At 36.7% G+C, this 14542-nt stretch overlaps 1 protein-coding gene across 1 annotated transcript; it reads left to right on the top strand.

The window, feature by feature from the left end:
- The first annotated feature begins 4195 nt into the window (after nt 1-4195).
- Nucleotides 4196-8932, top strand: LOC103339115 (histone-lysine N-methyltransferase, H3 lysine-9 specific SUVH1-like). Its single transcript, XM_008242394.3, has 3 exons — nt 4196-4371; nt 4802-7282; nt 8532-8932. The coding sequence occupies exon 2, from the start codon at nt 5021-5023 to the stop codon at nt 7226-7228; it is 2208 nt and encodes a 735-aa protein (XP_008240616.2). The 5' UTR covers nt 4196-4371; nt 4802-5020; the 3' UTR covers nt 7229-7282; nt 8532-8932.
- The last annotated feature ends 5610 nt before the right edge of the window (nt 8933-14542 follow it).

The following is a 14542-nucleotide window of genomic DNA, read 5'->3' as shown; positions in this document are numbered from 1 at the left end:
TCGGCCCAATGTATGTAGGAATGAGGGGAAATTTTTTTTACACCATACCCAATTTCTGTCTCTAGACACCCTTTTTCATTTTCATTTTTCTTTCAATAATGCCATGTCGTTATGCCTCCTATATATGAAACTCATGTTGTATATGTGAGTATGTAAACTATTTGGTGGATCGTAGTTCTAGTGAGAAAGGTTAATATTCTTTTTTCTTCTGTCAAATGAGAAAGGTTAATATTCTTCAAGTTAGTGATGTAGTTAGGATAAAAACACAATTGAATTTGAGTTATAACTTTTCATTTTTTTGTAAGTTTATTGAGGCCCAAAAAATCCAAGGCTTGACCCAAATATATTTCCGGCCCAGTACAACACCAAGCGGAAAATCCTTATTTAAGTAACATGCCGCTACAAACTTAAGTGAGTCTAAGCCACGCAAATTCCCGGACTTGCTCAGTGGGTTGTGGTATGAATAGTTCGAATATTCACGAGGCCCATTGATGGGCCAAGAAGTAGAAGTTTTGGGCTACTTGAGCACCAAAACTCGAGCTCATTACTTGTACCCAAACATATGGGTAAGTCTGAGAGAGAAGGAATGGCCCAATAGGTTAGGAAAATATCCAATTGCTTGCAAACACTTGGAGAAATCCCACATCAGCCAAAATATTCAAGCACCTTGATCAAATAGGTGTTTCCAGTGATCGAGCAAACTCACAAACTCTGGAAACAAAATACCAATAACCCACCCAACATCGTGGAAAATATTCAGCATATCTGTCAAAACCATCAAAACCAAGCAAACCCATGTGCTGATCACCTTTTTTGACTAGCACCCTTACCCATTCTTTCCTCTTTAGGCTTTGGTAAGAAAACAATAAACAAAAGTTGGTGGCTCCTCACCCACATACAGAAGTCCAGCTGCCTGAGGATCTTGAAACTCCAAAAAGCTTCATGCCTACATGCTCAGGCTAGGGAAGTTTCACCAAATAAGATGGAATGAAAGAAAGTAAAGGGGAGAGGGTGGCTTGAAAAAATTAAGGTTTTCAGTGCCTATAAAAGGAGCCACTTTCTACCCAGTAAAGACAACTCACCTTGGTTGCTGCAAGCCTCCCAGCAACCATGAGAATTCATCGAAGGCAAGCATCCCCTCTGGAAGCCTTCAACTTCATGCATTGTTCTTCCTTCTTCCTTCTTCCTCATTTTTCTCTTTCAAAACCCACATCCAGAGAGAGCAAGTATCATCTCTCATCTGTGGAACCCTTTGATTTCAAGCCTTGTTCTTCCATTGCTTCCCATTTTCTCTTCTGTCAAATCACCCAGGAGCTTGATGAAGCTTTCATCAAGCTGCTGGAAATATTTTGAAGCCACCCATGCTTCCATATTCTTCCTCTCTTTCCATAAACACACATCCAGAGAGCAATCATCATCTCTCATCCTTGAAACCCCTGCATTTTCGAGCCATATTCCTTAATCTCCTCACATCTTCTCTTCTGGAAATCGCAGCTCTTTCTCTCTCTCATGCTAAACTCATGAATGCTCAGCTCTCATGCCATAAGCTTCTCATACTAAGCCAAGAATTTATTTGTAAGCGACTGTTGGTTTCATTGGTGAAGAAGACCTAAAGTGTTTCCTAAGGCTCAGCTAGCCTTTTGAAACACTCTTGGGGCTTGATCCTTGAATTGGACATAAGGGCAGCTTCATCTGTTTCTCTTTTTCGGCAACCCAAACCTATTCGTCAAGTTGCTGAAATAAAAAGACCCCTACAAAGTCAAAATGAGTTTTGGAGCGTATGAACAAAGCAAATGTTAGAAGTAATTCCTATGAATTGACAGTGTATTTTTCTAATTTTGAATGTATTTACTACAGACTAAGAATGTTAAACCATAGAAAAATAATAATAAATTGAAAAAAATGACACTTGGCAATGGTGGAAAGGGGCATCATAAGCGCTTTTGACGGGTGTTCTTTACCATAGCATCACGTCATTTAAACTTCACTTTTCTTGTTTTTATCTTTAAAAATTCACACAAAATTATTTTCAAAAATCATAAAAATACAATTTGCTATAAAGCTTATTACAACATTATCTTCGATTATGAAGTTCCAAATCAAATTTTCATTTAGGAAAATTAGAAACTAAAAATTGGAAGTAGAGTTCTAGTGAAGAAGGCTAATGATTCAATTTAGTATTATAATTAGTATAAAAACAAAATTGAGTTTGAGTTATTAATGTATTTATTACGAATTTAGGAGATTAAAGCATGAAGAAAAAAAAAAGAGGAAGAGAATGACACGTGACAGCAACAAAAGGATCCATCATTAGTGTTTTTAACGGGTATCAATGTCATTCTCTAGTAGTGCCACGTGTCACTAAAACTTCATCTCTTTTTATCTTAAAAAAATTTAGTAGTTACGTGATAAAATTCTAATAAGTTTACCCAATACAGAGAGACATTTCCACAAAAGTAGTTAAGTATGAATTTAGAAATTGAGGTTTGCTTGGCCTTAAACTTAAAGAGGAGCTCCTCCGTTTGGAGAACTTATAAGCTTCAATATTGTTTTCTTCCCCCCAAGTTTAGCTATGGAGGGAGTCTCTTGTGTCAAAAGATATGTTGCAGAGTTTTGTGGAGGTTATATTCACTAACCGCCCACTTAGCTTCTCTAAATCCATGTCCATAAATTTGGTTAGGATTCATTGCCATCGTGTATGCTAAATATGGTTTCAACTTTCTGGTAAACTGAGTCTGCTCGGTTGTGTAAGACTCCAAAATATTCTTCTCCTTATCACAAAACCAATCTAACCATTGGTGTCCGATTGCTTCGCAAATACCTTCACAAACTGTTTTATCCAAATTTGTACAACCTATTACAATTACCATTACCCAAAAAAATATTTTTTGTTAACCAAAAAGGTTTGCATCGACATTTTTGGCTCCTAATATACTAAAGGGCTTTCCATTAATGTAGTAGATACAAAAAGTGTTAATAAATATAATATATTTGTGGACATCATTTCCTCTGTCCATTAATTTTTTTATTTATTAATAGTAATGTACATATGTTTCATTACAAGGGAAAAATAGATGAAGAAAAACTTAATTATTTTCAAATTAAGTGGGGCGTAATCTTGATTTCGAACTTTGAAGATGTAACCATGCATGCATCATCTCATGCAGCAAAATATCACCCATTGTTACCCTGTATGCAATAAAATATTTATTAAAATAAAATATGATAATCGCAAAGATAATATAGAATTCAATCCGATATAAAATATCATTAAGTTTATACTAAATAGGCATAAACAAATTTTAGAAAACAACAGTACAACACAAAGTTCGACACAAAAAGTTAGAAATCTAGACATAAATATACATAAATAAAGTTTAGAAAATACCATGTTATAGACATAAATAAATTTTAGAGTTCAAGTTACATCCATTCCTTTATAAAAAAAAAAAAAAAAAAAGGCTAAAGTCAACACAAAAAGTTAGAAATCTAGAATTTTTATGCTATATTAATATATTTTTTTCAAAAGAATATCAACAAAATTGTGTGATGCGTTGGTGTAAGTATAATGTGAAAGGTGGTTTAGGTTTGAGCATTAGAAAAGGTAAATATTTGCATATTTTTTTTAAAAGGCCGGATCGATTCGGTTTGAATTGGATTTCAAACTATGGATTTACTAACCAAATAGTCGTAGTTTAGATTAATTTAAAGTAAATTATCTTTAAAATAATAAATTAGATGGAATGTGACTGTAGGGATGAATTGACTAAAAAAAAGTAGTTCAAATCCTTAATTTCTTAAAAACAAAGAATAGAGAGCAAATTAAAAGTATGTTACAATTAGCAGAAAAACTTGTATGAAATGAGAATAATATTGTTTTATTATTCTAATTATAAACTGCCACGTAAAAAAGTTATAACGTGTTACATATCATAATTGAATCAAAAATAACAAAATAATACTATCTCTATTTCATATTAGTATCTCTCCATTTCATATTAGAATCTCTACAACTAGGGTATTCAACGGTTTACCCGAAAAAGACAGCACGATTTGATTTGATCTTTGTCCCCCCAAAAAAAAAAAGTTTGATTTTATCCTAGTTTTTAAAAGAGAAAAAGTGGAAATCCACGTGTAAAGCAGCTGATTTATCTCTCCTCCAACCAAGTGGAAACTGTGAGAGAGCGGACGGTCCAACGGCGATCCAGAAATAGTTTCTCTTTTGTCGTTAAAACTTAAAGGGGAGAGAGAAAAAGGAAAACAGTAACTACTTGACTGACTCAACCAAGTTCAGCTCAATCCAAAAGAGTTGTTCTGTTCAGTGATTTTTGTCAGCAAAAGAAAATATCGGAAGAAAGAAGAAGAAACCAGGTATACCGATGCTTGGATTTTCATTGAAGCAGTTTGTTGTTTTAGATCTGTTAGAAAGATAGCATCTTCTGCATTTGATTTTCCCTTCTCTGATTTCCTTCCAGTACTTGCCAATCGAAGATTCTTTTTGGTAGCTGAGAAAATGTTGAAAATTAAAAAAAGAAAAGAATACTGGTTGAATCTCTCACTTCAACTTGGCTGAAATAATGGGCTAGCCCTTTTTCCTTTCTGCTCAGTTGCTGTGAAAACTGGAAAATTAAAGAACTTTAGTTGCATGTTGTATTGCGTGTAGCTTGAAGTGAATTATTCTTTTCGTTTTTGTTAAAATTATTTCTTGTGCCCTTTTTTCCCCTATGAAAGTTTAATAAGTTTAAGGCAGATTTGAAGTTTTTATGGTATGCCTAATTTATTTACTACTTGCATGTTGCAGGAAATTATTCTGTACCACAACTTTGTACTTTCCAGCATTCTGCAAAGATTTGCCCTTATTTTAAGCATTCTGCAAAGATTTGCACTTATTTTGTATGTACTTTGTTATGTACTTCGTTCTGTGACGAGATGGTGTTGCTGCTACTTTTGTAGCGGAGACAGTCTTTCTTATCAGATTTGGGATAGTAGAAAACTGTGCTTCTGTTGCCTGAAGTATTTCATGGAACAAAGTTTAGGTCAAGACTCTGTTCCTGGTTTTGGATCATTTGATAAGTCTAGGGTTTTGGATGTAAGGCCTTTGAGGCGTCTTGTTCCGGTTTTCCCATCCGCTTCTAGTAGTTCTTCATTTTCAACTCCCCAAGGTGCTGCTCCTTTTGTTTGTGCTTCGCCCGCTGGTCCTTTCCCACCTGGGGTTTCCCCATTTTTCCCATTCTACATTTCGGCAGAGTCTCAAAGACCACCTGAACAAAATCAACAAACACCAAGTGGTGTAGGCAACCAAAATACACCTTTTGTCTTCAACAACCCAATATCAAATGCAGTCCCAATAAATTCATTTAGGACACCTCCATCCTCAACCGCTAGGGTAACCCCAAACCAGTATACGGGGACTTCTAATGGAGATACTATGCCATCAAGAAGGATTACTAGAAGTCGTGCTCAGCCACAATCCCAAAGTGGGATCGCAGAGGAAGATGGTTTCAATATGAGTGTTACTGATGGAGAAAATACAAGGAAGGGGGGGAGGTCAAAGGGTAAGTTCCGGTCCCAGAAGAGGACAAGGGGTGGCCAGGACATTAATGTTGCATTGCCTGATGTTGATGTTGATGCAATAGTTGATAATATTCTCACATCATATACTGATACATTCCGGCATGCTGATGGCAACAAGGAATCAGTTGGATATGCACTCACGTTCTATGATTTGCTAAGAAGAAGGATTACGCAACTTGAAGAGATGAAGGAAAAAATACCAGGAGCGTCAAGAACGGGACGCCCCGATCTGAGGGCAGGAACACTCTTCATGAATAAGGGAATTAGGACAAATACCAAGAGGAGGATTGGTGCAGTGCCTGGTGTTGAAGTTGGGGATATTTTCTTTTTTCGAATGGAGTTGTGTTTGGTTGGATTACATGCTCCAACGATGGGTGGAATTGATTACATGGGAGTCAAGAACAGTACAGAAGACGAGCCTTTGGCCTTGAGCATTGTTTCTTCAGGAGGATATGAAGATTCTGTGGAGGATGCAAATGTGTTGATATACAGTGGCCAAGGTGGTAATGCTAGCAATGATAACCGAAACAACAGGGAAATGAAGGATCAGAAGCTTGAAAGGGGTAACCTCGCTTTGGAGAAAAGTTTGCATCGGTCTAATGATGTACGAGTAATTCGAGGTTTAAAGGATATATCTAATCCAACTGGGAAGGTATATGTCTATGATGGTCTATACAAAATCCATGAATCATGGGTGGACAAAGGGAAGAGTGGTTGCAGTGTATTTAAGTATAAATTGGTAAGGTTACCTGGCCAGCCTGAAGCGTTTACAATATGGAAATCAATTGAACAATGGAAAGTAGAAACTACTACTACAAGGGTTGGACTTATATTGCCCGATCTTACTTCAGGAGCAGAAAATTTACCGGTTTCTCTGGTAAATGATGTTGATGGCGAGAAAGGCCCTGCACACTTCACATATATTTCTAGTCTCCAGTATTCAAAACCGGTGAATCTTACAGAATCTTCTGCTGGATGTACTTGTATTGGAGGATGCCTCCCTGGTAATTCCAACTGCTCTTGCATTAAGAAAAATGGAGGTTTTCTCCCATATACTGCAAATGGGCTTCTTGTTAACCAAACACCCCTATTACATGAATGTGGTCTTTCCTGTCAGTGCCCCTCTAATTGTCGGAATCGAGTGTCTCAAGGTGGCCTGAAAATTCGTTTGGAGGTATTTAAAACTAAGGATAAAGGTTGGGGTTTGCGGTCCTGGGATCCCATCCGTGCTGGTTCTTTCTTATGTGAATATGCAGGACAAGTTCTTAATATATCTGGGGTAGAAGAATTGGGGGGTGATTATGAAGATGATTATATTTTTGATGCTACTCGTACATGTGAGCCACTGGGAGTTCTGCCTGGTGATTCAACTGAGACTCCAAAGGTCCCATTTCCTCTAATTATAAGTGCAAATACTGCTGGAAATGTTGCTCGTTTTATGAATCACAGCTGCTCTCCGAATGTATTTTGGCAGCCAGTATTACGTGAAAATAAAAATGAGTCTGACCTCCATATTGCGTTTTTTGCGGTTGGACACATTCCTCCGATGACAGAGTTGACATATGATTATGGATTGGTCCCTCATGAGAAAGCATACCAGAGGAAGAAAGTGTGTCTATGTGGGTCAGTAAAGTGCAGAGACTCTTTTTATTAATGGGTTGGTAATGGGTTTATCAGATGAAGATGGACCTTATGCATCTAGAAAAAGGTTAGAGGCCTTCAATTCCCTGATAGAGTTTGTTTCTTACTGTGATACTTTTTCTGTTTTGTTTTCTTGTTTCATCATTTAAATGCTTCTGAAATTAATTGGATTTTAAAATAATGATCAATTCTAGAACAAAGCATGTATGATCATGAAAATAGTTTATGTTCAGTACTTAAAAGTGGTTCTTCGGTTTATGTGTTTCCATTATGGATTATCATGAAATCTGTTGATTTTGTGTGGATGTTTCTCCTGTTTTGAAGACAAAGTATGTAGAAGAAAGGGGGAACTGTCCATAAAATTGTATTCAGAAAGTGTCTAAAGAATGCGTTCTTAGTTGAATCAGTTTTTTAACATTCCAAAGTAAATGTTTGTCACAAACACCAGTATGGTATTTGGTGTTGACAGTTTACTTCGGTCATGATTATGTCATGATCATGAACTTGTGATTTTATAAACAAGTAAAATTGAGTGTTCTAGAACTCCAATTAATGTAGCATTATGTCATGATCATGAACTTGTGATTTTTTTGATGATATGAGTTAAGTTTATCCACACTTAATACCCAAGCTATTGAAATGATTCTATCTGGTCCCTCAGTTTCCAACTATGGCAATGTTAATCCAGCATATTTGATATTTGTTTAAAACTCTAATTTGAAGTTTCGGACGTTCTTCCCATCTCAGTTTATTCGTTGAGATTCAAGATATGATTAGCAAGAAGAAATATCATTTGGAAAATATATTTACTAGTCATTGTCAGCTCAGAACACCGATAACCCATTTGGAAAATATATTCGGATCTTATAAATGCATTATAAGCAAACTAAAACCGATAACCATTCCATGAATCTCTATTGATTGTTACTAGATGAATTATGAATTTATAAATCTGCTGTAATATGTGGAAATCCACCATAGTACCATCCTGTCTGGTCCACGCTATAATCACCAGTGCGTCACACCTTAAAATCCCACATTCCAACTCCACCTCTGTTGTAGATTTACATCCATGCCACTTCAGGTCAGGAATTCTTGTCTTTGTTGTTAAATCCTGTAATTTAATAGTTCAATTTCATACTCCATCAAAATCTTGCTATGGGCATTTGATATCTTGTTATTTTTCAATGTCCAAATAGTGTACTGTAGCATTATCGCTTATAAACAACATCATTCCTTAAAAAATTTATAATAAAAGCATTTTTCTATTTAAATTATGCTCTTACCCATTCCATATTGACCTGGCCCTTGTGCAGTTGGTATGCTTTTTTTTCACAGCAAGAAAGGGCTCATGCAGACTGTTCCTGTGTTTTGTTCATTACCTTGGAAGGCATCTGGTTTCACAGGTATTCAGGAACACCATATTTTCTCATATATGACTTTAGTTAATGGGCATGTGTGCAGGATCCTTTCTTAGCACTGTCAATGTACTAATTATTGTATCAAGTTGTAATATGAATTTTACTAGGAGACCTCCGGCGGCGGTGGGTTTAGTTTAATTTCTTCTATGCGCTTTCCTTGTATAATTAGGTTTCTATTTTTGGCAAATACACGCTTCAGCTTTGAAGATTTGCTAGGCCTGTTGCTGGGTGGGTATTTTGGCACAAACTATGTTAGGTCTGTCAAATAAAATGTTTTTGACGTGACTTTTGCTGAACTTTGAGTCAAAATTCAAATAGGTTTAAACAAGCCTTTTCAGGTGAATCCACATTCTCCTCCATGAGGAGACCAAGATTGACTATTCTTTTGCTCAAAAATATGAATGACTGAATGCGAATACGATCCTCAAGTGCCACAGATGAGCATTGGAAGTATAGTTGCAAGGACAAATGCCACAGGAAAGAGATAAATTTGTTCAACTGTATGTCTAGCCTTGTTTGTCATGTGGTATCCCGGTGATATAGAAGTTTTTGTCCTTCGCCCGGGGCTGAGGGGTACCCACTTTTGTGGACAAGGGACAGGGCTGACCCTGAGTTTTTGGGGCCGTAGGCAAAAATAAAACAAGGTGCCTATACGAGACATTCATACACCCCAAAAAAAAAAAAAAAAAAAAAAAATTTTATTGGTCGGTTCTTTTTCCTAAGCTAGAAAACACTACATAATCAAATTTGGCTTAATTGTGCAAGATATAGGGCTCTTTACAATGTAAGGGTTCAGGGTTTAGGCGAAAGTAAATATATACAAAGGCTCCGAAGACATAGGCCTCTTTACGAAGAAATTATTGAGTTTTACAACACGAGAATTATACATATTATGTCATATTTATTGGCCTCTTTATAATCAACTACTGAGTTTTACAATCTAAATACAACTGCTTCAGCAGATCGGAAATAAGAAATTTCAAAGGCAATTTCTTCGGAGCCTTTTTGCCTAAAACCTGGTAATCAACCTGGGTTGGTTTGCTTCAAATTCCGAATCTCTACATTTGTACTCCACGCATTTCACCTCATCTCGGTCAGTTGCATTATCCAGTCATTATCTCTCTCTCTTTCTCCCCAACCCCTTCACCTCCCTCTCCTTCAACCCAACATCGGCCGCCTCACTTTTTTAACTCTCAAGTTCTACCATTTAATTTGACCCGTTGCTGTGCATAATTGCCTAGCAGCGAGCAAGAACTTGGGAGTCATGACAAGGAGTTGCTGCGCATATTGCCTAGTAGCAAGCCAAGAACTCGGAGTCATGACAAGGAGAGCTCGGAGGGCCAAGCCGAAGTCCCAAGTTAGAGCTCAAATTGTGGACTCGAGCCTGAAGGTATGATGAAGGAGAGGAGATAAGCTTCAACATTGAAACTTGTATGAAAATTAGGAAATTCAATTTACGGTGTTGAGTAGTATAGTTTGGGAGTTTCACTAAAACACCCAAAATTCAATTTACGGTGTTGAGTAGTATAGTTTGGGAGTTTCACTAAAACACCCAAAATGGGGGCTGAAATTATAAAAAAACTCAACACCCAAAACACTTTATAAACACACCCAAAACTTATCATTACACACACTCAAAACTCATTTATAAACACACCTAAAAAATATACAACAGTTGATTTTGGGGTTGATTTTGGGTGTGTTTATATGTTTAAATAGTGTTTGAGTTTTTTTTATAAATACATGTCTAGGATTGGGTTTATTTATAAATTTGTATTTTTTAATTTATACAAAGTGATATTGCAGGAGGGGGAATCGAATCTAGGACGTAAGATGCATGGATAAATACTCTTAACCACTTGAGCTATAAGTCCCTTGTGAGCGGAGAGAGACTGGACTCCTTTCCCACCCATCTCCTCCCCTATCCTTCCCTCCTCTCTCCCCTACCACAAAGCTAGACGTATCAAATGGGTTGTGCCAGCCCAATCTGTTTAAAATTGTGTTACTTAAGTGATTCGGGTCATGTCGTGCTGACCTATTTAATTAATTGGAACATGATCGTGCTTGTACACCTAAATTTTTTTTTTTTTAGCCCAACCTGGTTCAAAACTCAAACTCACATTAAGACGGCTCGTGCTTATGCCATGTTCGGATCCGGCCCGAGACTGAGCCAAACCACTAGCCCATTTAACTTTCATTTTTGGTTAAATCGAATTTTCTGTCATTGATATCATGTCAAACAAGTTCACTTATCCAACAACTTATTTCATTGATATCAAGACAAATTAACATATATGCAAATGGGGACTTACATTTCAATTGTTAAATTAGAAAAAGAAACGGTAAAGGATTGCAATTACTCCTACGTAAAATGAAAAAGTAATCCAGCTCTTATGGCCCAAAACTAGCACCCACATACTACAAAGAAAACCGTTGTTTATATTATTTGTTTCTTCTAATTGGCTAACAGATTATAGAATATATAATCTTAATTTCTACTTTATTTTGAAATAAGTATGAGAGTTGATGTTGAATAGCCAAGGTATACTCTTGTTGTCACTATGCCATTGCCACTATATTATTAGAAAATCAAGATTGAAGAAAGGACACACAATCAATATTTCAAAATGGCTTAATTATGTACATGCCCCCTGTGCTTTCCAATTTATCTCAGATTACCACCTATGGTGGAAAACGTCTCAAAGTACCCCAACGTGCAAAAACTGTCTCACGTTACCCTTTTCAGTTTTTTGAAGTTCCGTTCTGACGTTCTTGTTCATCTCCCAAAATTCCAAAACAGCATTGCTCCCATTTGTTACTCATCGCACCAATTTTTGGGCTGCCATCGCCTCCTCCGCCACCCCAAGCGACGACATGGATATCAAAAGAACCAGCACGTTGTCCTCTACCACCCTCACATCTCAACCGCTGCCAACCGTCGTCTGGATCACCGGAAAAAGCAAGAAATTGGCCGGTTTTTACCCAAAATCTCCATTGCTCGTTCGGGCGATTCCGAGCACCATTTTCTTCGATCCAGGTATGATTTTTCAACCTCTCGAGTTGTTCTTGCTGCTAGTTGTGTTGGTTATGAGAAATTTCTGAGTTTTGGAGGGTAAATAAGCGATGAACAGTAACAAAGGGGAGGGGCTACTGCTCGAATTTTGGGGAGATGAGCAGTAACATTTGTAACGGAACTTCAAAAAACGGAAAAGGTAGCGTGAGACAGCTTTTTGCACGTTGGGGGTACTTTGAGACGTTTTCCACCACAGTGTGGTAATCTGAGATAAGTTGGAAAGCACAGGGGGCATGTACATAATTAAGCCTTTCAAAATAGATTTCAACTTGATCAATTTGGTATCAAGTTTCTCAACAACCTTCTTGCTTTCACTCTTTGATTCGCAATTGACAACTCCTAAGAAATCTCTTATTTATTTACTATGCCTTTGCTCTTTGATAATATGATTTTCAGTTGACGATCAATACAACTGTGATTGCTTTGTTTGATTTAAATCTTGTTTACACCATAATCAACCAAGCATATCCAGCCTCAAGACGACCAACACCAAGGCAGACACGCCTTCTCACCTGCCGAACAAAGATACTCTTCCGAGGTGCTATACACATGCCGAAGCTCCAAACTGCCGAAACTCTCGACTGCTGAACCTAATCTCCAAGGACACGTGTTATCACCAGAGCAACTTGCACAAAGTCCCACAATTGAAATTTTGTGTAAACCTCCCACTTTCACTTCCCTATAAATAGAGAACAGTACCCAAGTAAAAAGGGTAACTATTTTCTCACCTTTACTGTTACTCTCCCAAATTTACCACTCATAACTAACTTAAGCATCAGAGAGCCTTCGCCCAGCACCACAACGGTGTCCAAAGCTTGACGATTGCTTCTCGTACTTTGTCTTATGCAGGCTATTCCCTTACCGAAGATCCTCACCTTTTCCCCTGCTGAAGACTATCCACTTCTCTCTAAGTTGACCTCCCAAAAAGAGCATCAACAAATCTCACTTTAGTCTATCTAGACTGAAGTTCACTCAATTACATTTTCTTTCCTTTTGTTGTATTTTAGTCCAATCGAATCATTTTGCTTCTTTTAGTTTGTAATATCCATTCGGACACAATTTTATAAGCGATAGAAGTTACTATTTCGATATGATCTCTTGCCACAACCTTGTTTGTTTGAGTTATAAATCGCACAAGTGGAATAAAGTCCTTATCAAACCAGGCATAAAAAAAAACCAGTTTCGGCCAGTTCCCCACTTGGAGCAGAAGGACTTGATAAGAAGATAAGATTTATTATGGCACAAGATAACCAGATTAACATCACCTTTGATTCACACTCTTACTATTGGGTTTTCAAGTACCAATAGTGACACACCTATAATAACATTCCACAAAGCATATTAAACCCCAGTTTTGGGCCCCAATTACCTAAAAACTACTACAAGTATATTAAAGCCCATTTTTTGGTCTGATTCACTCTCTTTCTTTTAAGCTTTCAAGTACATAGTAGCAAGCTTATAATAACATTCCACAAAGCATATTAAAGCTCATTTTTTGGGTTTCATTGACTAAAAACTACTACCAGTGCTAAAATACACAACACTTTTTAGGGAGAACAAAAACTTAAGACCTTTTTCAAGATTCAAAAGATAAATATAATTAGACTAAAAGACCCTATTTGGTTCACGAAACAAAGTTGATGAGAAATCACTTCCCATGTACTTCTCAAGGGATGGGAAATGGAGATTCATTTCCCATGTTTGGTTGATGTATAGTTTTACTACCTGAAAATTAGATAGTTAAATTCAAGAAATAAACTTGCAAGCGCACAAGGTTAATGCAATATAGCCAAGGCAAGTACAAGGTCGTTCCCACAGAGACTGAATAAATTCTCAAGTTGTTGTGAATTATAAACTAATTTAAATCCTAAATTACTCTAGACACCCTAATTAATAAACTTAAAACTAATGACTCAACTAAAACTTAATAGAGGAGTTTTGAAAGTTGGTTTTGAAAGATTTTCTTTAAAAGAACATTGAAAACAAGAAAAATTAAAAGACAAGATAACGAAGAAAAATGTGAACTAAATAAGTTTGTGAAAGATTTTAAGGAAGCTTACCAAGACAACAATTTCACCACAATTCCTCTTATCCAAACCTTAGCATGCATATTATCAAAATTCCCAAGTTATGTTGATGATTAGTTCTCCAAAATTATGATTAACTCTTTTCACAGCAATTAACCACTTCTTCTTACACGCAATTTATCCTTGGCATGAGGCATAAATATAAACATATAAAAAGACCTTAGGTTCAATGAGAACTTCACACAATCACACAAACCCCTAAGAGTATGGTGTTTACCTTAGGCGCATTCATGAATTTAATCACAAGAAGCAAAACTCATATTAGGCATGGCGTATACCCTAACATGCATCAAATTACTTAACCAAAAGCCTAGATGGTAGCTAAGCATCAAGATCATTAGTCAAGAAAATAAGCAGAGCGATTAAATTTCAACAACATGGAAATTCTAATAGCATGACATAACTAAGCTTTGAATAATTAGAAAAGGGTTACATTGTGTCTTAGTAAAAGAAAATTAGTAATTCATAATCATGGTAGCAACGCAAAAATAAAACATGGAGAAAGAGATAAGAAAAACCCTTAGAGTTTAGAGGCACGGTTGCTCTTCCTTGCTCCACGGTTGAAGTATGAAATTTCTCGGTCTCCCTTGAGACCCCATGAACTCCCTCTTAAAAGAACCTAAAACCTAGTTAGAATGAGCCTAAACAAGTGGCCTTACACGAAGACTTGACTTCCAAGTCAGTTCCTAACTAGAAAAGGTAATTAAAACTAAGTTTCCTAAAACCTCCAGGAAACTGCACGTGAT

The sequence above is a fragment of the Prunus mume genome, linkage group LG8 (assembly GCF_029339155.1).
Source record: "Prunus mume cultivar Tortuosa linkage group LG8, ASM2933915v1, whole genome shotgun sequence".
Taxonomy (NCBI): domain Eukaryota; kingdom Viridiplantae; phylum Streptophyta; class Magnoliopsida; order Rosales; family Rosaceae; genus Prunus; species Prunus mume.
This window is presented reverse-complemented; position numbering and strand designations above follow the sequence as displayed.